General features: G+C 39.8%; 1 protein-coding gene across 1 annotated transcript in view; it reads right to left on the bottom strand.

The window, feature by feature from the left end:
* LOC144030407 (uncharacterized) overlaps nucleotides 1-25,109 on the bottom strand; it is a 107,274-nt gene that overhangs the window by 61,909 nt on the left and 20,256 nt on the right. The window contains exons 2-5 of the mRNA XM_077536717.1: nucleotides 21,593-21,792; nucleotides 11,779-11,865; nucleotides 9,444-9,521; nucleotides 8,931-9,170 (exon numbers count right to left, since the gene is read on the bottom strand). Of these exons, the coding sequence (XP_077392843.1) occupies nucleotides 8,931-9,170; nucleotides 9,444-9,521; nucleotides 11,779-11,865; nucleotides 21,593-21,782 (595 nt within the window). The 5' untranslated portion in view covers nucleotides 21,783-21,792. The remainder of the gene's footprint in view (nucleotides 1-8,930; nucleotides 9,171-9,443; nucleotides 9,522-11,778; nucleotides 11,866-21,592; nucleotides 21,793-25,109) is intronic.

Raw genomic sequence — 25,109 nt, 5'->3', positions numbered from 1 at the left:
TGAGGGAATCAAATTATGGTCTTATTTGTTTCCTCGATTTGTGTTAAAGGTATTTAGTGTAAAAAGATTAGATAAAGTCTTGTTTTACATTTTTCAATTTCCAATTTTTAAATGAAAACGGGAGATGGCACCTTCCTGTTCAACTGAGACAACAACGCTGCCTCCTAGTGGACGGAGGAGGAATGGTCCACACATGTTTGGAACTTGCTTGCAGTTTGTTGTCTCAAAAATAAACATGCTTGCCCACTGATCCTCAACAATTCACAAACAGAATTGGAAATTTACAAATGATGAAGTCATGATAAATGCTCACACATTAACAGACACGTCTAAATCGCGCATATATTTGTAGATCTGGAAAAACTTAAAAATTGTGCATATATTTGTGGAACTAAAAAACACGTGAATATCTTGAATATATTTGTGTGAAAATAAGAGTCAGATCTCTCCTCTTATTGATCTGGGCTCTTTCCTACCTCAGGACCTGGATAACTTGCTGTGATTGATGGAACCATAAATTCTGATATTTACAATAAAATAACCATCTGAAGTGCAATTGGGTTTTGTAGCAGGTCAACGACACCCCCCCCCCCCCCCCCACACACACACAAAACAACAACAACAACAACAAACTGTGCGCATGAGTGCGTGTGTGCATTGTTGCAATGTCAATTTGCTAAGTAAATGGTTCAATAATCTTGTGGCAATGCTTGTGCAATTGCAATGCCTTGATTTTAGGGAGACTCATATGCTCTGAGTACGTTGTCTCTAAATCCAAGAGTGCAATAATCACCATACACAACCAAGCTTTTTCTGCATAATCAATTTTAACCATTCATGACCACAAGCTCGAGCTACTTCCGTCAACCTTGCAGGAATTGCCAGTAGCTGATGACTGACAGAAGTGTAGTGTTTAAACAAATTCTATTGGCAGTTGACAAATGCACTTGGAAAGGAGTCAAAGATAAACGGAGTCGCAACAACACCATGGCAGGCCAGCTCTCTATGCATAAATTTCACTGGTGTTAAAAAAAAAAAAAAAAAAAAGTCTATTCACCACACAGCTTGCATCCAAAACTCGTTACAACACTTGAATCAAAAAGATCACGGTGCAGCAACAAAATGAGCACCAACCGATGTTTCCTGCAGCAACACACTGTAATCCAGTGCTAAACTCAGTCTGGCTCTGCTGTCCTGTAAAAATATGGTTTGTGCACACTGGCTCTAATTGAAAACAAATGAGCCAAGACTGAGCCACACAACACTATTAGCAGCCAATGCAATTAAAAAGGGTCATTTCTCATGCACTGTGTCTGTGACTGCTCAGCCTTCTGCACGTCCTCAGCAGGAACAGTTTCCTCAAGATCAAGAGGATACAGTACAGATAGCAGACATGAGTGAGATCACTTTGAACACTATTTAACGAGAGAGGGGCATAAAGCAGACAGTAAAATTATACAGGAAACGGAACGCTTGCGTATAAGCCACTGAATGATACAAGTTACAAAACAGTTACCGATCTTTGATCTGATAAATACACACAGCAGATAAATCTATCTAACAAGACAGATGCTGTAAACAGGGTGGAACAGCCTGTCTGCATGCAGACAGTACACAAGCTTAATACAAACTATGCCTCTCTCTCCATCTTTCATGGAAATGTAAAGACCAATAAAGACAAACATGAAATGGTGATTGCTGTTTGCACTATGCAGTAGTTGAACAAGCAGAATCCAAACAATACAAACTGCACCATCAAATGATTCAAAATATTGTTTGGCAGACTTGAAGGAAGAAGAGTTTGCAATTTTCAAAAAACAAACAAAGCAAAACACTTTTCTCATCTTTGTTAAAACTGTCAGTCTGACTTGACACTAGTACATAAGTAAAACGATCTGTGGAATAAAAAAATAAATAAAAAATCCTCTCTAGCTCCATCTTGTACCTTAAATGTGATTTTTAAGAAATCACTGTGCCGAAAGAAACACAATTAGAGGCAGTGGGCATGGCGGCTGACATGTCAATCATTTGTCTTCATCATCAGTTATTTACTTACAGAGTTACTGTACCCATTTTATTTTAAAATGTTTTGCAACACAAACAATTACTGAATATAGATATAGCTCTGTTATTTCTCTGAGAGGAAATTACTTTGCAAACCAAAACAACAACTAAAAGACTTCTACAATGAATTGTGACTTCTGAGAGCTCACTGTATTATTTGAGTCTGTAGTGCCCCCTACAGAGGTTTAATGGACCCCATCCCACTATACGTTCGACCTATGGCTATGAAAATTGGGTGGCAAAATGAACAGCTGTATATGAGTACTTATATTTTGGGTTTTAAAATTCCTTCGTAACAAAGCATTCCTGGTTGTACGTTTTACCTATGGCCACGAACATTTTGAAGCATATGTAACGGCCCTCGACGCCCAAAAAAAAACAAAAAAAACTTTTGGAGCCATTTGCTAAACCTAACAGGAAGTCCCCCATTTTTAGGGCCCGAGCAGCGACCGCTGCGAGGTCTCTATTGTTTCTGTAAGAATTTATTATTACGGCCTGAGTAGCATGGCCAGGGAGGCCAGGGCCCTTTACTGATTTCTTATTTATATTAAAAAGTGGAAGCGTGATATGCACATGGCACAAAAATGACTAATTGAAATATGACTTACCTGGTATGACTTTGTTGACAGCATTGTGAGCGCAAGAGAGACGGAGAGAAAGAGGAGGAAAGAGAGAGACAACTTTAAAAATGGTCACGCTTGACACACAAAACCACTACCAACTAACTTAAACATTCCACTACTCATTAACAGTTAAACAATAATCTGTATTATCCTCCTGACTAACAGCAATTCAAATTTGTCCTTTGTAGTGGACCTTTTTAAACCTGAATATATATATATACACTTTTGAATTAACTCAGTTTGTGCTCTATAGAGGACATTCAGAGCTTTCCAATGATACCAAATGTGTAGGGGTGGGGCTTCGCTACCTTTGGTTGCATCATAAAAGAAAATGGCTTCCGTCAGTGCAAGCACTTTTTAGGGAAGAGGAAAAGTAAGTGTATAACACTTTTTATTCAACAAATTTAGGCTTTAAATGTTGTTAGCATGTTTTCTATAAGGCTCTTAAGAACACATTAAAGTATTGTTTGAATTATTTTAGCTGTATTTGAGCCTAGTATTTATGTTTAAAAAAAAATGTCCTCTGTAGTGGACACATTATAGCTTAAAAATAAAACCTTTTTTTTTTTTTTTTTTTCAAAATATTCTTTGCAGTATTCCAGTTACTTCACAAAGATTGGGGCATATCAAAATAAACATGATTGGACAATATTTTTTTCCTGGTAGTCAGGAGGATATCACAAAATATAAATTCAAGGAAGTGCAAAAACATGCCCAGTAAGAAGTTGCAGTTGACCGTTTTCAGTTTGGTCCTAATTACACTAGAGGGCCGATGTGCGGTTTTGGGAAAAAACTCCACTCAAAACTTATTTTCTCATACCTACAGTAGCATTAGACCAGTAATATATGAATTTAGAATATTTGTTATGTCTAAGTTGAAACACACTGCCACTTACTGGTCAAGTTGTAGTGACGGAAATGAATGCAGCACAATATATCATGAAAATAAGGCTTCATTCAACAGAAAACAGAGCAAGCATTAATTCAGAAGCATTATATAAGGGAATACAATTCACCCCAGATTACAGACAAAAAGCATATTAGAAAACGGTTACACCCATGATGGTTGGTAATGATGATGATGCCCATCTAAAGAATTTCATTTTAGCACTTTTTGTTGTACCACCTGATTGGCAGCCGACAACAACGGATGGCATCGGGTAATATACAGTAGCTTGTGACACAAAACATAGGTCATCTTTTATAAACTAAACTGGATTGTAACATTAAGTCAGAAGAAAATTTTTTAGAGTATGGGAAATCATATTTTAGCATATAACAAATATAGTGACTACCAGTATAGTTTAAAAAGTCTACACATCCCTGTTTGAATGCCAGGTTTTTGCGTGACTTCTGCTAAAAAGCAAAAAAGGATGCCGATTAAAACATCTGAAATTTATTACGTGTTAATCAGAGGAAGCTTATATAACCTTAAATGGTGGCGGATGTGTGCTGACTTCCATTAAACATGAGTTTGAACGGTTAATTCTTAACGCAGCCACATCCAAGTAATAAGGGTGTGCACACTTGCGCAAACACATTGTCACAGTACTTTATTCGCTTCTCTAAAAGATTTTTATTTTATTTTTTATTAATTATTATGATTGCATTTCACACGGTTATATGTATCCATAATGATGGAAAGGTTTTGAAATAATTTGTCTTGGTCTTATGTTTCAATTTCATAAAAGCACTGGAATTTTACAACAGTTGTGTAGACTTTTTATAGCCACTACAGTAGCACACATCTTTTGACATAAGGTCTAATTTTTCAAATGACTTCTAAGGTCTACTTTTAACAACATTACAAAACTGTGCAGTTGGAGAACTAGAAGTTGTGACATTTTACTGCCAGCTTGCTTAATGCTGCAAGGACTCGATCAGGTGAGGTTTTTGTTTCTATGGCTAGAGGGCAGTGGGAAGTTATACAGGCAGTTGGCCTAAAGAGGATAGAGAAGAAAAGAATTTCAGTCATCAGATTTAGCAGAGTAAGTAACAAAAAGGTTATGGATGAAGGTTATAGCAAAGCAGAGTGGAACCATCAATCTCAACATGAAACTCGAAGGATTGTTAATTTAGAGTCTGTCCAAAAATTAATTGTTGCTATTAAGCCTTCTAGTCAAGTTATAAAGCCTAAAATGTTTCTTGATTATTTTTGATTTGTGTGCTTTTTTTGGGCCCTTATAATTAAAAATATGGACCAAGGACCCAGCAAGCATGGCACTCAATCCACAAACAAAAAGGCATGCACCGCACAAGACAAATATAAGCAACTTCCTGTTATACAAGCATGAACGATCTTAGATTATTAGCCCCGTGTTAGTCATACTCTTCCCTGTAGTTCACCAACCTTCCAGTGGGGGGAGCAGTGGTGATGTGGACTCCTGGTGCTTGGGGTGTGTAAGGACAGAGGGAGGGACTGCAGGTGTGGTGAACAGAGCGGTGCTGGCTGCAGCTTTGTCTGATGATGTCGGCTTTACAGCTTCACTGATAGTGGAAGGAGGACTAGCGAGTTGTATGACTGCAGCGCCTCCGATGGAGGCGGCTGCATTAACAACAGTGCTGGACGCATTTGGACTGGGAGCAGTTGTGCGTGAGGCTGAGGGGATGAAAGGCTTAGCATCAACATTGAGGACAGACTCAAGGGCAGTTTTAGGATATTGTGTTTCTGTGACAGGTGAGGGGCTGGGCTTTGACGACACGGCAAAAGTTGGAGCGACATCTGGAGTGAAACCGGAGGAGGTTTGTGAAGAAGGGACGACGACGCCTGCGGCCGATGCAAGTACGGGTGTGTTGGTGATAGGGGTAGTGTTCTGTGAGTCGGGGGTAGAACCTGGCGGCGTCTGCAGGACTGAATCGAGAAAAGAGAATGTTTGGGAGACCGGGCTCAGATTGCCTCCTGTCATCAATGCTAAAGTCCCACCAATGTCTCCCACCGCACTACTCTTATTGGTAGCGTTGCCAGGTGTGCTAATCGGTTGAGGTTTGCTTGTCACATTTTTACCATCGACACACATGGGCTCAAAGGAGCTGAGAGATGAATCTGCCGCAAGTCTATCGTGGGAGCGATCGGTCAAACTTGTCGGTAACAAAACTTGACTAGGGTCGGATTTGGCAGCCTTGGAGTCCAAAGGGCCTAAATCCGTGGCTGTAGCCCAGGTAGGAGCAATTGCGGCTGGTATGGGAGACACTGGCTGCTGGGGTGCTCCCCACTCCTCTGGAAGTCTTGCCCGACTTTTCAGCTTCTTGCCTTTCACTCGACCTCCTGCTCCACTCTCTCTGATTTCCCACTCCCAGTTGTCTTCCTCCTCCTCATCCTCCTCCTGTCCAGTCTTATCCTGCAAGCCATGTTTGGTGGGATGGCCGTTACTCTCCTGCCTATCCAAGAAGCTGTACACCTCGTCACGCCCCTTCCTCTTCTTCTTCTTCCGCCTCTGCTGTTGCTTGCCGGCCTCACACCCCGATCGCTCAGGACTGAGGGGTTCGGAAGTGGAGGAAGTGGGGCTGCTGTCTTCCACTGAGCCGCTGGGAGAAAGGGTGGGAGCTGCCGAGGGGGGGAAGGTTTTATAAGAGCACATACTGTGTCAGAAATCAAAATCAACCACCAAAAAGAAATTTGTCATGACTGAAGGTCTTTTTGCTTGACTGGGTTTTGATCTTTAAAATGTCACATGCATCACGTCTCATCTCACTATGTAGAATGTAAGAATGATTAAGTCTCTGAAGATGATTTCTGAGGATTTGTCTCCCTTCTATGACAACAAAATATCACATTTTAGTCAGAATATTCATTAGAACTTTTTTTTGCAAAACCTGTTAAGACAGACAATGGTTGGACTTTGTAATGCATTTTTATGGAAAGTATGTCGGTATATATGACTGCAATATAATCATTTCTTTCACTAATAAGTTCATGGGCCATTGGTGATTGTAAAGTAACTAATCATTGTCTGGCTGCTTTCGATGAAGCCCACATTTTTGCATATTATGTCCCTATATAAATAAAGATGACTTGACTTGACTTGACTTGAAAATGCATGCTATTTGAAATATGTCTCACCATTTGAGCCTTGTAATTATAACATTCTTGTCCATCAATCCATCCATCCATCCATCCATCCATTTTCTTGACCGCTTATTCCTCACAAGGGTCGCGGGGGGTGCTGGAGCCTATCTCAGCCGGCTCCGGGCAGTAGGCAGGGGACACCCTGGACTGGTTGCCAGCCAATCGCAGGGCACACGGAGACAAACAATCATCCACACTCACAAGCACACTTAGGGACAATTCGGAGCGCCCAATTAACCTGCCAAGCAAGTCTTTTAAAATGTGGGAGGAGACCGGAGTACCCGGAGAAGACCCATGCGGGCACGGGCAGAACATGCAAACTCCACCCAGGAAAGCCGGAGCCTGGACTCGAACCCGAGTCCTCAGAACTGGGAGGCGGACGTGCTAACCACTCATCGACCGTGCCGCACGTAACATCCTTGAAGTCAACAAAAATTTCCAGGAATAGTGTCTTAAAAGGCATGAAAAATCGTACATTGCTTGTATGAAATATCTCTTTAAGGCTTCAGGTTGTGAAGTTTCAACTCTACAAATGTGCTTTTTCGTTTTGAATTTCTTGCATGGTTTTTGTGAGTTACCTAAGAAGGGTTACAATTGATAAGGTGACCATCATAAACTGTAAAAGAAAGATTAACCTTGGAATAGATTTAATCAATGTCCATATTTTTTAATGGGACAAATTGTTTTAAAAGATGAAGAAAATCAAATTACGGACTAACATCACAGAATGGATTGCGGTAGATCTTTAAGGTTCCACTGTACTTGTTTTGTTCGTCAAACTTAAACAGTTACATTTAAAAATAATTTCTTAATTATTTTTAGAGGTACTATAAAATAAAATCATCCATAACATTCACTAATAATAGTAATGGTAACCAATCAGATTGTGTATAAGGAGACATACGTTTGATTCGCATTTAAATGACATCATCATTAGCAGCATGACCCAGGTTACAAAAGGCCTTTTATATGAAGCAGATGCACACAACATATCAAAATAGGCACACAAAATATAACAATAAATGGAGTGCATTGTGAATACAGCAAAGTATTACATGCATGATTCCAAACCAATTCATGCGTGCTGGGAGCAATGATCCATTGCTACACTTGCATTGACACAAAAAGGATTTAAAAAAAAATAAAAAATAAATCATTAAACACAACATTTTGAAATATATAACAAGGGATTGACAAACAATGCATGCAAATTTGTACAAAAATAAATAACATTTTGCATATCCAGTCGTTCGTTGTCATCATTACAGTAGATATACTGTACACTTCTGGTATTTATATTTTTAAAATATTACTAAATATCACTTTACCAGATAAAACAGAATGAGAGGCAGAAAAAAAGAACAGAAATTGAAAATAGAGAATGCTAGAAAACAAAGCAAACCTCCAGAACGTCCTTTTCAATCTGCTGATCACGTCATCTTTTTGTCGAAAATATCTCAGCTTCGTTAAGTATCATGTGCAGCATGCCTTTAGGTCTTACATCATGAGATAACGTAAAGCAAAACCCAGGAAAAGATGCATTCCACCCTAAATCTGTTGCTATTTGCCCTGCGTCTCTCCTGCTATAAACAGCTCAAACAGTAGTTGTAGTATTAAGGCATGTAATGGATGTACTGAGTCAGGCGCACGACCAAAATATGCATTATTGTTCCTGCACAGCTTGCCTCAAAATTGTGTGGTGAACATATGAGCAAATATTTGATGATGATTTGGTGTGCCATTAATGAATGCTTCTGGTTTTCCTTTCAATTTCTAATTTGAATAGACTGATATGGGATCTTGTTTTTTTCTTTATGCTGCAGAAATGATTGAGCTGCATGGTTACAATAAATAAATGAAAAGACGCAGGGGAACTAAAGATAGGAGTAAACGTGACATCAACACAGCCCTTTACTGTAACTGCTCAGTCACACGAAAAGGCTGCCCTCTGCTGCTCAAAGTATTTCCTTTGTGATCATGTGACACTGCTCCTGACAGCGCCTTCACTGGGACAAGAATGCTATGTGCACTTATCATTTCAGAATTGCAGGATAGGCACATTGATGAAAAGCATAAAGTGCATGCAGGTTCACTACTTCATGTCATCACTTCTTCACTAATTACAAGCATCCTTTCTGCCCCAGCATCACACTTGCAACCAAATCAATTCTTGTTACCTGGACTGCGATCCAACGAATGGATTCCAGGAGCACCAGAAGAGAATGGATCACTTGGTTTGAAGGGATTGGTGCCACTGGTGATGTTGATGTTTTGGGGCTCTGAACCAAAGAGACCGGACGTCTTCTGTGCGTCTGTAGCTTTTCCCATCCCCATCGGGCCGAGAGTGGAGTTCGCATTTGTCTGGAATGGTGGCATGCTGGAACCAATATTCCCACTCATTCCAGACTGAGAGAACCCTGGAGGAGAGAAATGAGAGATGTTTAACTGTTCAGCCCCCACTTACTTCATTTGTTTCTCATTTGATTTTTTTTTTTTATTATTATATTTTATTTTGTACCTTGTCCACACTATATTGTTTTACATTTATTTCATAGCAACTGAGGTTGAGGAATCATTTTCATCAAATTCTTGCACAAAACAAATATTTAATTTCAGATTATATTTGTTACGTTTATTTTAATTTTTTTTAATTCCCTTGAGGAGAAATTTGAGATGAAAAGTAAGATAACCTAAAAATGAGTCAGGCATGCTGGTGTCCTTTTTCTTGTTCTGGCTCCACTGGTCAGTCATCCCACCCATCACAGGACCTTGGAAAGCAAAAGTGAGGTAGAAGTTCAATAATTTCAGTATAGGGAACCCACTCCAATTTGCGTTTTGCTTTTTTATTTTTTGTGAAACCCCAGCTATTCACTGGAAAATTCATCCAATCATATTTTTTTTGCATTTTGTCTTGACTGCAAGACTAACATCTTCTACGTAAATTGGGGAGGAGCTAAGTTTAGCCTGGGTTGTTGGAATTCACAGCCCATTTCTTTTCATTATATGTGGCAGGGCTCAATCCCAATCACACGTGGATTACCTTACCTGGTTGAACAACAAATAAATTAAACAGGCGAGGTTTACTTCATACTATGTAAACAGGTGGCTTTAGATGAATATAATGCCTCTTCCTTAACTAAATACTGGCCTGAGATAATTATTTGAATAAGAACATTTCAAATGGTTTTAGGTCACTCACTTGTCAATCATAGGTCAGGAAAAAAAAATAAAAAATACGTTTTGGGTATGTGGGAGGAAAACAGAGTGTTGAAAAAAATTGAGGCAAAAATAAGAGACTTGTGTAACTCTACACAGAAAAGTCAGAGCTGAGATTCAAGCCCAGAACTTTTGATTGATTCAAGCTTTTGGCAATGTTCGTGCCTTCCTCATCTGCTTGTTGCGTTCGTCTTTTCTTGTCCTGTCATTTCTGTTCCACTTCTGTTAGCCAATCAAAATCCTTGTCTTCTTGTGTTCTGTATCGCATGTCACAGTTAATTCATGTATTTACTTCCCCATGTTCACTTGCGCTCTGGTCATTATCATCTGCTGTCACTGTACGTTATGAGTCTCTTCCCCGTTTTCCTGGTGTCGTTGTGTCTTGTTTTTTGTTTGGATTACCATGTTTGATCGTGACTCTTTAGCAATCTTGTTTCTCTTCTTTTGTAAACGCTTTGCCTGCTTCACTGCACCTGAGTCCACCTGTCTTTGCTTCCACTCCACCACACTTAACTCATAGCACAGTTTCTTGATAAATAACTTACATTAACATAAACTGTGGTGCTGCACTTTGATGCATGCCACTATGTTACAGTTTTTCTCAGTGGTTTTGGTACATTTCTTGAAATTTTCTCGAGATTGGGCAAAACAGTGTATCTCCCCAAACAATTCAGACATACATCAAAACACTGCGGATTATCTGCAAAATTATCTTGCTCAGAATTAGGGCTGGGTGTAAAATATCGATATATCGATATTCATATCCTAATACATAAAACCCATGTATCAATAAACCCACAAACACGCACGCACAGACACACGACACATCCAACACACACAAACAAATGTTCCAGAGCCTGTGCCACTTACACAGAGGAAGCTAGTATCAATCGTCTCCCCAATCATCCCCTCAACCACCACTGGAACAATTGCACAAAAACTGCCACAACCATGCCAATGTCATGAGTGTCAGTGTTTTTTGTAAGTTTATTTAAACAGCCTGTACTGTGGTTGTAATTGATTTAAATTATTATTAATTGTTTTTATAAGGCCATGTTAAATAAAACAGATTATTAATGTAACTGCAATGGATTCCTTTCTTAATGTAAATATTCATACTTTTACTAATGCATTAAATAAGAAGCAAGAAGTTTCTACTATTAGCAGTATTGGTACTACTGTCTAAAATAGGTACTATGTGAATTCCTCAACTGAATCGAAAATTGTTGTGAATCATGAATCAAATTGAATCGGGCCCTTATAAATCGAATCGATTCTGGAAATCTGAATCGATACCCAGCCCTACCAGAATCCATAGGTCACCTCTCAAAAGGAAAAATGTGAGAATGTCATTGCCATCAGAATGGCAAGTCCGTTTATCATTGTGTACAAATAAGACAGTCAAATTGATTAGTCATGTGAGGAAAAAAAACAAGATGGATGGATGGATGGATGGATGTCAATGTAACAGCATACTCTGCATGCAGGGATGCTCTCATGTGAAGCTAAAGTTTTGATGGCTATTGTTCTAAATTGCACTAGTGACTCGGTCTCTTTATTTATTTATTTATTTGTTTATTTATTTGTTTGTTTGTCAGTTTGTTTATTTTGCAGGTGAGCATACGTCCTTATTTGTAAAATGCTGGACAGTTATCAAGGGGTTTACTCAACCAAACTATTAAAAAAAAAACACACACAAAAAACAGCCAAGTCAGAGTTCCTTTAGTGTATAAGATAACAATTCTGTAAATCTGAGTTCAAGCAAACATTAGGCATCAAATGAATAATTTTTCATCAGGAAACGCTTACCAGACAGGTAGTCAGAAGTGAATGCTGGCTGTCCCGGTGGGTCTTGGCGTCCACCTGGTAACATCACTGATGAAGTCATCCCAAGACCTGTCCGAGAAAAAAACATATTATGAAAAATGATATGTATAGAAGTAGTTCTTTCCCAAGCTACTCAATTCATCGACTATGGAGGCCATCAGGGGCACCATTTCCTGCAGGCATTTTACTCACTGGAATCATTGTGGGAGACAGAAACATGGTTGTCATCCTCAAACATTTTTTTCCCGACTCATCACCTGACAAGATCCAAAAGTGATGCTTGTCTGTCACTTGCTGCTTGCACACCAAACATTTTCCAAAACTGGCTGCATCAGTCAGTAAGTGTCTCTCTCCCGATGCGTGCGAGTATTTGTGCATCTTTGACAATGACGCATGCAGACAAAACATGTCGCTGACGGGTCTATCGCCATGGTTACACCAGAAGAGGACGACAGCATCTGTGGCTCCTTCGGCCACACTTGCTCTTGGCTGTAGTGTCTCAGAATCATCACATTTGTGTGTGCCACTGAAGGACATACTACTCGTGACACTCACACTTTCTCACACACTCAATGGTGAAATATGCAATTATTAGCATATTGCTGCACAAAACACATAAGCCTCATATCTGCAGGGCTGAGGCATTGAGGGTAAGATATAATAATATCCAAGATTGCTAACACGTAATATAGTAATATAGGCTAAACACAGTGCTGTGTATCCTCGTGGGCATTCTGAAAGAAATAGCTTTAGGAAATATAAAAAACGGAAATTTCTTACATTATCTGCAAGTTAAAAATATGGTTAAGAAACAAATCCCAACACTTCAGGATACGCTCCAACTGCCTGTCTTAGCTAAAGATATTATAAGGCTTTCTCCAACAACAATAAATAAAATATCAAAAATATATAAGTTATTTTTATACACAAATAAAACGTATTTACCGACTTTAAAATGGGAAAAAGACTTGTCTATAGTTCCGGTGTCGGTACCATATGTATTCGGCCTGCCAGATCCATTCGGGGTCCTTCGCCTACAGATGACGTTACGCTACAGGATTGGCTGAGACGTTTTACGCTACAGGATTGGCTGAGATGTCGACGATTGTGATTGGTGAGGCAACTTTCCAGTCGTTGGAGGGAAAACATTGACGCTTTTTACGAAGAAATTTATTATTATTTATCTAATGGGACTTATCACAGCCGCACTACTGGATCAAACTGTTCGGCGACCCAAAAGGCAAGGATTCGTAACGCGTCAAAATCATTCATCAATCATCATCAATCAATTACATCTCACCGTGGCTATTCTAATGTATTGATCTCTCGTCTTCCCTTGTCTAGGATTAAAGGTTTGCCGTGAAACCCTTTCAGACTTGTTTGTTGTTGTTGTTTTGTGGAAGGAAAAAAATACTGAACATATAAAGAAAAGTTGTGCATTCATTCATTCATTCATTCATTCATTCATGTGTCATTCATTGATTTGTTAATGCATTTGACATCTTTAAAGAAAAAGTAAAATGTGCTACTGTAGTTGATGAAGTTAACTTATGAGTTTCGACTTTACGGTAGTAGGCCATTACCTTTGATTAATATTTATATCAATAGTCCATGAGACACACATGCACAAACATGAAGGTTACAAATAAATTCGTAGTTACCTAATAACCTGAGGCTGAGTACAGAACATATTGGTGAGGAAATGTCACATCTCAGGCAATAATTCCATCATTTTATTATCATCATCATGGTAATTATTTTCTGCAATACGCACGACCCTCCGCAACTCATAGTGCAGTGTCACCTCTGAGGTGACATTGGCAAGAAAATATTAAAGATGTCATTTAAATAACAAAATGTATGGGCTGAGATTGCAAAACGTAAATAAACGTAAGTATAAAAGCAGGATACTTTAAGATTGACTAAATAATGAAATAGATTGAAAAAATACATTAGATAAAATAAATATAAAAAATTGAGGTAAAATAGCACATAAATGCAAAAAAGTAAAACTGCGATGGGACGAAATATTGTCAGTTGACGTGCTAATGTGTTCCTATAATCATTACGACTGTTTTTGTGATGTATTGTGATACGTGAACCGCAAAATTCGGACACCAAACCAACGTGAACACATTTGACACTGCTCGATTGCTGTACTGACGTCATCAGCAAGCGCCGACCAGACGCGAAGGCCCCCGAATGGATCTGGCAGGCCGAACACATATGGTACCGACACCGGAACCAGACTTTTGGACCCAAATCTGTGAAAATGTATTTAAAATGACCAAACATACAAATTTGCAACTTATCCAATATAAGATACTTCATAGAACATATATTACACAATATATGATGAAAAAAATGGGACTCTCTGACTCCGACATTTGTCTCCAGTGCTCACAAAACACTGCCGATACTTATCTTCATGCTTTATGGTCATGTACTCCAGTGCTGCATTTCTGGACTAAAATCTTGGAAAAGCTCGCTGATATATTAAACTGTAGGCTTCCTTTATCTCCAAGATTGTGTTTACTAGGTGACTTAACAATAACTGAGCTACCATGTAAACAATCTCAATCTATATTTATAGCCCTTACTATTGCTAAAAAAATAATCCTTGTCAATTGGAAAAATAAACAATCTCTAAATATCGACCACTGGTTAAACTTACTAATAAATTATATCTCAATGGAAAAAATCTCTGCCTTAAATAAAAATCAAGTATCAAGATTTAAACAAATATGGTCTATGTACATAGAATATTTTAATCTCAATTTGGCAACTTAATCCTGCCAAGATTCTGCCTGTTAACGAGAGCCACCACATCGTTACAACTTCTGTTTTCGCTGCTTCTGTATTTGGTATTTTGTATCTGATTGTTTTTATTTTTATATAGTCAGGAACCTAGTTGCTGCTAGTGGGCTCGAGTACACCACACTATACCACACTATACTTACTAACTCCTTAAGATTTATTTCTAGTGGGCACTAAGCATCAACACTTGGTGTTACTGCATGCTAGTTAGTCAATTTTCTTGACGCTGTCCCCCGTGGTCGGGCGGGGGTACCTCTGCCCCCCCGTTGTCTGCTCGGTGGCGGTTGCGTCTTGGCTGCTCCCTGGGCCCCCTGTGGGGTGCCGTGTTGGGGTGCTTTCCCTGGTGCCCGGGGCGGTGCCGTCCCGGCGCGGTCCGCTGCTCCGTGCCCGGCGGCGCGGTTCGGGGCGGGTGGGCTTCTGGTGTGCCACGTGGTCCCCCCGTCGCCTCTCCCTCCTCGCCCCCCCCCCCCTCCTGCCCTGCAGCCGCCCTTTCACCTTCTTGTTGTCTTCCCCCCGCTCCCCCCCCCCCCTTCCCTGTCTGCCCCCCGCCCCCTCCCCCTCCCTCTCCCTGGGCCTGGGGCTCCCTCCCCGGCCCGGGCGTCGGGCTCCGGGGGCCGGGCGGGGGTTTGGGGCCTGCCCCGCTCCGGTAGAACTCCTGGCGCCCCGGGCGGGCTCCGGTGGCCGGTGGGCTGTCCGGTAGCTCGCTTTGCTGGGCCGTGGTTGACGGCTTCTTTCTTTGGTGGTGGTCCTTATGCATGCCAGATCCTTCGCACCAGCATCTACTGAAACTCAAACAGAATTTGCCTCTCCCTCCCACAGCCCCTTGAATCAGTGGGTGCTGGCTTCTATGGATCTCACTCTGCCTCATCGATCCTTCCGTCTTTCCTCTCTTTAGTTTTTCCTCTGGTCTCTTGAGATCTCGTTAATTTGTTGGAATTTAGAGGCTTCCGGGGTTTGGCGTAAGACTTTGATTTTGTAAACATGGGGAAGGCAGGAAGTGTTTGGTCGGTGCTGGATTTCACTTTGATTTATCTTTCTTTTCTCTTTATTTTTTCTGACCTTTTCTCTGGTCTCCTGACCATTTGAACCTCACGACTCTGGCAAGACTCTGAAGTAGCTGGTTAAGGTGAAGGGTAATGGGATATTTATAAGGTTTTAGGTGAATGAATGAGTATAAATTTATACGTATTTGCACGCGCACGCACGCACGCAAACGCACGCACGCAAACGCACGCACACATACACACACACACACACACAAAAAAAGAGCAATGATGATAAGACATTGAATCGGTAAGACTACCGAATGAACAATTCTGAGCTCTTAGGGAAAAAAAAAAAAAAAAAGAAATTAGTTTTAGGTTTGTCAAGGAATGTGCATTCAGTGGTATTGAGCGTTCGCCATGCATATGTGAGGATGGTTGAAGAAGTGCAACAATGGTTACTGAACCTTACTAGGCTTAGTTCAGATCAAAGTCAAATAAATAAATAAATAAATAAATAGACAAATATATAAATGAACAATATTTAGTCAGCACGACATTAATAATTTTATGATTGGACTGAAGGCAGCGCATATATAACATATCCATACACAAAAAGTACTTCTACACACTTCTCAGTCAGGCTTATATAGACAGCGAATCGATCTGATTGGCTGTGGCTAGACATGTGGGTAACAGGACTGAAATGGAATTATCTGATTGACTGTTGACCAGATAAAGAGATTAAAGATTCCTGACATCACATAGCTTCTGACATCACATAGCATTTTACCAGTCGAAACTAGATGCTGGTTACATCAATTCAAAACAGACACTTGACCACACGATCATGACTCAAACTTAACCCTTGCATGACCCAAACATAACCCTTGCATAACCCAGTCAGACAAATTCAGGACCTGGATGACTTCATATGATAATAAAATGAATTCCGCGGTCTACCACAAAATATTGTAGATTAGCATGGTTAGCTTTAGAACACTTTCCACACTGATAGAGTTCAATCACTTTGGTTTATCATTTGTCCTTGAATTTATTTGGACAGTAGCATGATGTATTTCTGTCACCTGACTAGGAATTCTAGTGCTACCTACCATCAAAACTAAAAACAAAGCAGTGAGCTTCTCTTATATGTATCCCATCATCTGTGACAAAAATGGAAAGAAAATAGAAAGCTTGTCAAATGTGTGCTATCAATGGAACAGAACAAATTTCTTCTCAGCCAGCTTCCATACTTGATGCAACATGTTTTGCATGAAGATGATGCATTAAGTGCAAAGTCTTTGCTCTATGCTTCAATATATATATAGATATATATATATATATATAAAAACTCAATGCATCTTGTGCATCGGCGGGCTATAGACACGCACACACACACTGAATGCAAGGGCAGCACAGCTGGAATCCAGTCAGGCCTCTGAGGACTGCAGTCATTCTCCAGGCTCAAGGTCAAACTCCTTTTAAGCCAAACTGCATTTCTGCATCACTAAACTGAAAGCTGTCCTTACATTTCTCATCTAAGTAAAAGCTTCCAAAGTGGGGTACCACCCCAAAAATAGATACCCATTGCGTGGGTGGGAGTGAGTGGTTTTAAATCAACATCATGTACTGCAGTTTTTCCTAAGATGCTAAGCTGACCTTTTGCTGTTTAGTTTGTTGTGCAGGTACACATTTAAAGGGGCATAAAGAACATAGTGCAGATATGATTCTGTTATGTGTTACTATGAATGCTGCTGGGGTGTAATGCTTGTTGCAATGTGTAGTTAACATCATGAAATCTAATGGCACAATGACCAACTGTCGTGTTGCATTAATGTTTAATCAACATTCGTCAACACTGACATAAATGCCAGCCAATAACGACACAGTCAGGTGGTGCAGAAATCTTAGTTTGCTGTTTGGTTTAATTAATTGACTGTTTTTTTGTTTGTTTGTTTTTTGTTTTTTCAACTGTTTTTCAGATGTCCTATTTTATTTGTGGTACTTGAATGCACCTCCGTGCATGGTCAAAAGTGAAACTGAAAGCATGTTTTTACTTCTGAAAAGTCTTAATGTGTGTAGCAGGTCTAAGCAGAAGCTTAGTGTGGTTACAGCTTTTTCTATTGCTTGTCCTAAACTATGAAATGACCTCCCTCTACACATGGACATGCACCAAACCCTCCATTTTGCTGTCCATGTTCACTCCATGGCTCTCTACACAGAATGAGACCTGTTTTATTAGGGCCCGAGCAGCGACCGCTGCGAGGTCCCTATTGTTTTTGTAAAAATTCTTCTTCTTCTTCTTCTTCTTCTTTATTCTCCGCAAACGATCGCAATTTTAGGTAACTAAACATTCACGAAAACTCACCGAACTTTGCACACTCCTCAGGCCCGGCGAAAAATTTGATATTATGAAGTCGTCATAACAATGCGACTATCGCGCCCCCTAGCGTAGAAAAATAAAAACCAAGCCCGGCACATTTGAGTTACAGCAACGAAAATTGGCAGGCACGTGTAGCACCCCGAGACGCACAAAAAAGTCTATTGGGACCATGTAGCTAAAATGTACAGGAAATGAGCTATGAATTTTTTTATTTCCAATTTTGGCCTGTTTTGGCACATTAACTGTGGTCATGCTTTTTCCCCCTCTGCAAACATTTTTCATCCAATTGACTTCAAACTTGGCATTTGTCATCTCAAGACCTGAGAGACCAACTGGGCAAAAAGTCTTGCCTTTTCGAAATACTATATGACGGGGGCGGGGCATCAAATATTGCCTTTAAAATTTCATTTGTCCAGAAAGAGCAAATGCTTAATAACTCCCATGTTCAAGCTCCAAAAAATCTCAAACTTCTCAGGCAACGTAATAGTCACGGCCTGAAAACATCTATATGATAAATTTCAGTTATACATATAGCGCCACCTAGTGGTAACAATAAATGTCATACTTTACGTTTTTAGCTACTACGCTGAGTTTGTTGAAGGGATCCAGTTGAAAATTGGTCAGAAAAGCCTTAAGATGCTGATCATGCCCCACACCGAATATTGTAACTTTTCGCCAAAGGGCGTGGCCGCTACGGTGACGCAAAGTCTGAAGATTTTTCGTGACAATAAAAGCTGCATTAACTTGACCGAGATGATCCTATCTTCTCAAAATTTCACACATTTGATGAGAGTCCAGCCCTAAAGACATCTACGAACTTATATTTCATCTTACTGATAGCGCCACCTAGTGGCAATTTTTTTTCTTACGAATTTTCTTGTACATTTTTCTCCAAACACGTTAACTGGACCAACCTCATATTTGCTCAGATGAGGGTTTCGGCCTTCATGATGTCACAACCCGAAGTTTGTGAGTTTTCGCAAATCGCTGTGGGCGTGGCTAAGCACTGTTCGCCAAGAAAACAACGCCAGTTTTGAGGGTCTAAACATGCGCAGAAACTCATGAAACTTGGCACACACATCTGGCCTGGTAAAATGAACAATATTTTATTGTTGATTGTGCTATTTTTACAAAAATGACTCAATAGCGCCCCCTACAAATTTTTAACGAAGCAGCCCTGGTTGTATGTTTAAGCAAGATCTACGAAAATTTTTAGGTGTATGAGGGAGCCAATGACCTACAAAAAAGTCTCCTGGACCCATATGCTAAAATGAACAGGAAGTGAGCTACGAATTTTTGAATGTCCCATTTTTGACGATTTATGCACATTTTCAGGGGGCATACTTTTGCCCACTTCTCCTACACGTTTTATCCGACTGACTTAAGACTTGACCTGGACAATGCCAAGACCTGAGCCAACAACAGACGGAAAAATCTTGACTTTTGGAAATACTATATGATGAGGGCGGGGCATCAAAATTTGTGTTTCGCACTGAAAAAGGATATGCTTAATAACTCCCCGGTACATGCTCCAAAAAATCCCAAACTTGACATGTATGTTTATCGTCAAGGCCTGAAGGTATCTCTATGACAACATTCAGTTATATATGCAGCGCCACCTAGCCCTTGAGGCATGAAAAAAAAATACCCCACTTACGGTATTTTTTACAAAAATTGTCAACTCATTCTCAGTCTGATAACTAAGTCATTTATGAATATTCTTTTACTTTCCACCACTCAAAATGTACACTGGCATCAGACCTATCCAAACATACGTATTTTTTATTTATTTTTATTTATTTTTGATAGCCTCTATGGACGGTAAAAGCAGTATCGTGAATGAAGGATATGCTTAATAACTCCCCGGTACATGCTTCAAAAAATCCCAAACTTGACATGTATATTTATAGTCAAGGCGTGAAGGTATCTCTATGACAAAATTCAATTATAAATACAGCGCCACCTAGTCCTTGAGGCATTAAAAAAAATATGGTATTTTTACAAAAATTGTAAACTCATTGTAAGTGTGATAACTAAGTCATTTATGAATATTCTTTTACTTTCCACCACTCAATATCTTCACTGGCATCAGACCGATCCAAACATATGTACTTTTTTATTTAGTTTTATTTATTTTTTTTTATTTTTTTTTTTTATTTTTTTTTTTAATCGCCTCTATGGACAATAAAAGCAACATTGTGCAATGAGTACGAGCGATGATGTGTATATGCACTTTTGCAAAAAATACCAATCAGGGCAACGCATTGCCTAAAAATAAAAAAAGACTGATTTTTGCAGATCTTAAAAATCGCCAAAACCCATTGAGCTTGACACACTCATCACACCTGGCAAAAAAAAAATAAAAAATCCACATGTAATAGTTTATCATCAAAGAAATTCTGCTTCCAATGTGCCAGTACCCCAACGTGCAAGTACCCCAACGTGGCGCGGGCTGCGAGGGCCCTTTATAGCTGCTCGCAGCTCTAGTTGTTTATTGTTTTTTTTCAACTTTTAGTTCTGTACAATGTTTTTAAGTCCTCTATAAATAAAATTTAGTTTTCTACTGACCTAAGACTCATTAGTAGAGGATGTCAAAGACTTGCGTGGTGAAAAGCTTCACTTACATTACATCATAGTCACCTTAACATATCTGCTGGACTCAGCACATTTACAGAGCCATCTTAGTTATGGGCTCTGACAGCTTAGGACAAGATGCGTGTATGGCTTGTGCGCTGAGTTGTGTGTGAGTGGGTGCGTAAGAGAACCAAACACAGACAGCTTGAATGTGAGGGTGCTGATGTTGAAGGTCCACTAAACTGCAGTCGCATGTGATAGTAGATTCTAATGCACAGAAGTTAAAACTGCAGACGCAGATATATATGTAGGCACACTAATACATTGCTACTTCACAGCTTGATCAAAACATGAAGCATATTCACTCATGATGTTTCGTGACCCTGCAGAATGACAAAAACTGACGCAAGAGTGCATTTGCGCAACCCTAGTTAATATAAACAGTACATAAAGAAATGTATACTATGCTCTGTGGTAAATTCACTTACCAAAGTCTAAGACAAATCTATTGTTCAGTAATTATTACCAATATCGTCAAAAATATCGTCACCGCAAATTTCTTTGAAATATCGGGATATAATTTTTAGGCCATATCACCCACCCCTAGGGGGAAGTGTATCATCATGATACATGTTGAACCTTGAAAGTGTACTGAAAAAAGTTTAAAATAAATAAATAAATCTCACAGTAGTGAACAACAAAACCACTGGACAGAAAATCAGAATGACAGTTTCCTCAAAATTCCAGACGACATCCCACAAGACACGGTGAGACATTTGGCGAAGCCTCACGATCACGTTTATCCTCTGGCTGTTTGTGACATTTTACAGAGAAACTGAGCTATGATTTTCAGCCAACATCCAGTAAAAAACAGTGCTTGCATAATGTGTCTTGGAAACATATACCAGCAACACCACCAGCCTCAAGTTTTGCGTAATGACACAAAGTATAACATTTCTTTCATCCAGAAATGAACATCCTTAATGAAAACACAAGTTCCTCTTGGAGTGTGAGTGAAATGTTTGCAGTGACTCACCACTCTTGGCGTCCTTTCCATCCAGTAAAGGTCGGTAGTCACTCTTGGTCATTGTCTCTCCCACCTTGTCGTCATAACTCTCTTTTTCCAGCGCACTCATAAAGTCTCTCTTCATCAGAGCCTCGGCAGGGGGCCCACCTGGGACCCCACCTCCACCTCCACCCAGAGCATCTCGCAGGCTCAGGTCCATAGTCTTCTAACTGCAGAGACCAATTAGAGACACAAACCATATTACTCAGAATTGAGCTATTTTTCTCTTCTTCTTCAACTTTAAGTCACTTTAAAAGCTGTCTGGCAGTCACAAGTAGTGCTGGATGTGTATGCTTTTTTTTTTCCCAGCGAGCATCACATCTGTTCCATTTCCATCAAATCAAATAAACTTTATTCATACGTGACCCTCTGGCAAAAGGGTCCACATGTGCCAAAAATCTAAATTGAGATATTGATATATTCTAATTCTACACTTAAAATGATATAAAATGCATGGATGTACCTCAAAAATTGACAAAGTTAAAACAATTTTAATGTTGGAAGGTAGAAATCCCTAGTTTTGAGAAAAAGGGGTTTAGGTTTTGGTACTTGCATCTTTCAAATACCTTAGGAAAAAGATATGAATCAGAAATTTTCAGGAACTATTAAAATATCAATGGAAAGTCAATTCCAATATCAGGCAAGGCCATCATCCGAGATTTTAACCCTTTAAATGTTTTGGAAGTTTGACCTCTCATTCATTCATAATCATGCACATTCTGTTTAGCCACGCTGCTTTCATCATGTTGTGGTGGGGGCGGGGCACGCGAAACGCAAAGGCTTCTCCAGTTATTGAACGCAATCGACGACGCCGTTCCAAAATTAGAAACAGCGTCGCGTAACCTCCGTTGAATGAGTTGCCATTGACGCTCGCAAATATCTTGCATCCAATAATGCCGCAGATATACTGAGCAGTAATGCAGCACGTTGGAATTTCATGTTGTCCTCTATTTCCTGGTTTTGTTATGCGTTCAGCCATCGTCATTTTCATCCAAACGGGAGCACAGATAGTGACGCGGGTCGACGTGATTGCGCAATATAGTCCACTTGCAAAAAGCACAGTGTGAATATGAACCGCATCAAACGAAAAAAAATAAAGTCCGCTTTTGGTCTGGACCAAGCAAGCGGACTATCAGACTTTTCTGGTCTGAATACACCCTTTAAAAAAAAAAAAATCAATAGTCTCTGTGGACCTTATGCCCTCCGACATTGGTGAGGACCATAGTGGTCGAATACAGCCTCACTGTGTGTTTTGGTCGTCACCCTTTGGACCTCAGGATCCGCGAGAGTTGATACGATCAAAGCAGGTCAGATAAATAAATTGGCGCAAGACCATTAAGACATTTAAAGACTAATAAAAGCACGTTAAAATCAATCATGAAACACATAGGGGGGCCAGTGCAGCAATTTTAAAACTGGTGTAATGTGCTCCCACCCTCAGCTCCCCGTCAGCCCACGTGCGGCTGAAATCTGAAGTAGTTGTGAGCTTGACATATTATTTCTGGGAAGACCAGAGGGCAGGGCATTACAATATAATCTAAATGACAAGAAATAAAAGCATCCATAAGCACCTCTGTGTTGGCTTGCGAGAGAAACGGGCGGAGTCTGGAAATATTCTGAAGATGGTAAAAACTGAAATGTGTGACGACAGTCAGCACCAACGGAACACTGTAATTCATTTGTCCATGGTCTCTGAAACTGAATGAAATGAAAACAGTAGCATCTCCCATCTGGCTTTGAGTGAGATGCAGACAACACCCTCAGTTGATTCAATTGAAGAAGAATTGAGACCACGCCAGCTGTGTGGCCATTAGACTACTAATGGTCGCAGAAGTTTAGTATTGTGCTTTTTTTTGTTTGGTTGTTTTTCTTCTAAAATGCTACTCTATATACAGTACAGGGATTCACATAAGCGATGCACAGGTGCTCTTGCACACTAAAAATATGAAATTGGGTACCATATGCAAGTCTGTCACTGCACATTTCCGTACTAAGCATTTAGCTTTTTTCTTTTTCTTTTCAAGAGCACAGGAGTGTATAGAGTTCTAGGTGTTGCCTGGGTGGAAGAAAGAGGAAGCGACACACTTTTTAAATATATAGAGTCGCTTATGTTACAAACACAAACACATAACTGTTAACCTCGCCACCCCACCCTCATGAGCTGTGTCGCAGTTAACAGCGAGCGCTCCTTTGAGGGAGACCAAATTACCCAATGACAAGACATTATTTATCTGTGGTAGTGTGCAGGTTACTGACGGTATAATGCAATGGAATGCTATTTATATAGTGATTTTTTAGCTATAGTGTCCAAAGGGCTTTACAAAGCCTCACATTCGCAAACGAATGGTCTGCTGCTACCACATCCACTGGGAGAAAATCGGGGTTCAGTGTCTTGCTCAAGGACACTTTGACGTGGTCACCAGGGGTGAGGATCGAACCCACAACCTCACGGATGGGAGTTGATCACTCTACCATTGAGCCATGCCGCCCTTTCAATGAAGGCCAAATAAATCCATCAATCCATCCATGCGTTATCTGCCTGTTGTGTAAATCCATTTGAGTGTCATAAAAAAGTAGATTTTTAAAGTAGGAATTATTATATGATCCATTTGGCATGTGTGTGTTCCAACCAGAAACTGTTTTCTGATCATGTGTATTTTGTTAGGTCTATTTAATTCAGTAACATATGTATTACCTTATACAATGAGAATACAGCTAAAGAACATTTATCAAGCTATTGATATAGGTCACGTGATGTCTGTTAATAATTTACTAATTCATTATTAATTAACAATAAATCATAGAATTGCTCCTGCCAGTGAGGTGTGGGTCGGACAAAAATAAGCCCCAAGCAACAAGCTCTGGCGATACTTTGAGAATCAGACCAAAATTATTCCGTGCACCCCTGACTACATAAAACTGTGAAAGACAGGGATGCATAGCACCTGCAAAGCAATCATTGATTAGTAATTATTTGAATTTTAAATTGGAAGCTAAATTTTAAAATTATTATATAGGCTTTTTTTCATAAGTTTTTTTTTTTCTGTTCTCTCCACAATCTGTCTTCTCTGTTGTAGACTGAGGTCAGGTAAAGATTGTATACAAGTTCTTCCAGAACAAAACTCATTCAAGCATGTTTCGATTACCCTTGCTTTGTGCACTGGGGCACAATCATACTGGAACAGAAAAACACCATCCCCAAAATGTTACGACAAAGTCAAAGCACGCAAATGCACACAAAGTATTGGCAGAAATTATGAGTTTAGTCAAACTCCTGATTACCTGATTACCGCATTTTTTGCACTATAAGTCGGTCCAGAGTTTAATATGCACCTGTCACCACAGACATATAGATGAATGGACTTGAATACATTGATTTCTCTGCGGTGTTTTCACATTATTTTCTGTCTCCACATCAAAAATGCCACAGTATGTCGTGTATGTTTGTACCAATAAGTCAGGGACAAAAGCTACATGTACATTTCAT

This window comes from Festucalex cinctus, chromosome 1 (genome assembly GCF_051991245.1).
Source record: "Festucalex cinctus isolate MCC-2025b chromosome 1, RoL_Fcin_1.0, whole genome shotgun sequence".
Lineage (NCBI taxonomy): Eukaryota > Metazoa > Chordata > Actinopteri > Syngnathiformes > Syngnathidae > Festucalex > Festucalex cinctus.
The sequence above is the reverse complement of the archived record's forward strand: the minus strand, read 5'-3'. Positions and strand labels throughout refer to the sequence as shown.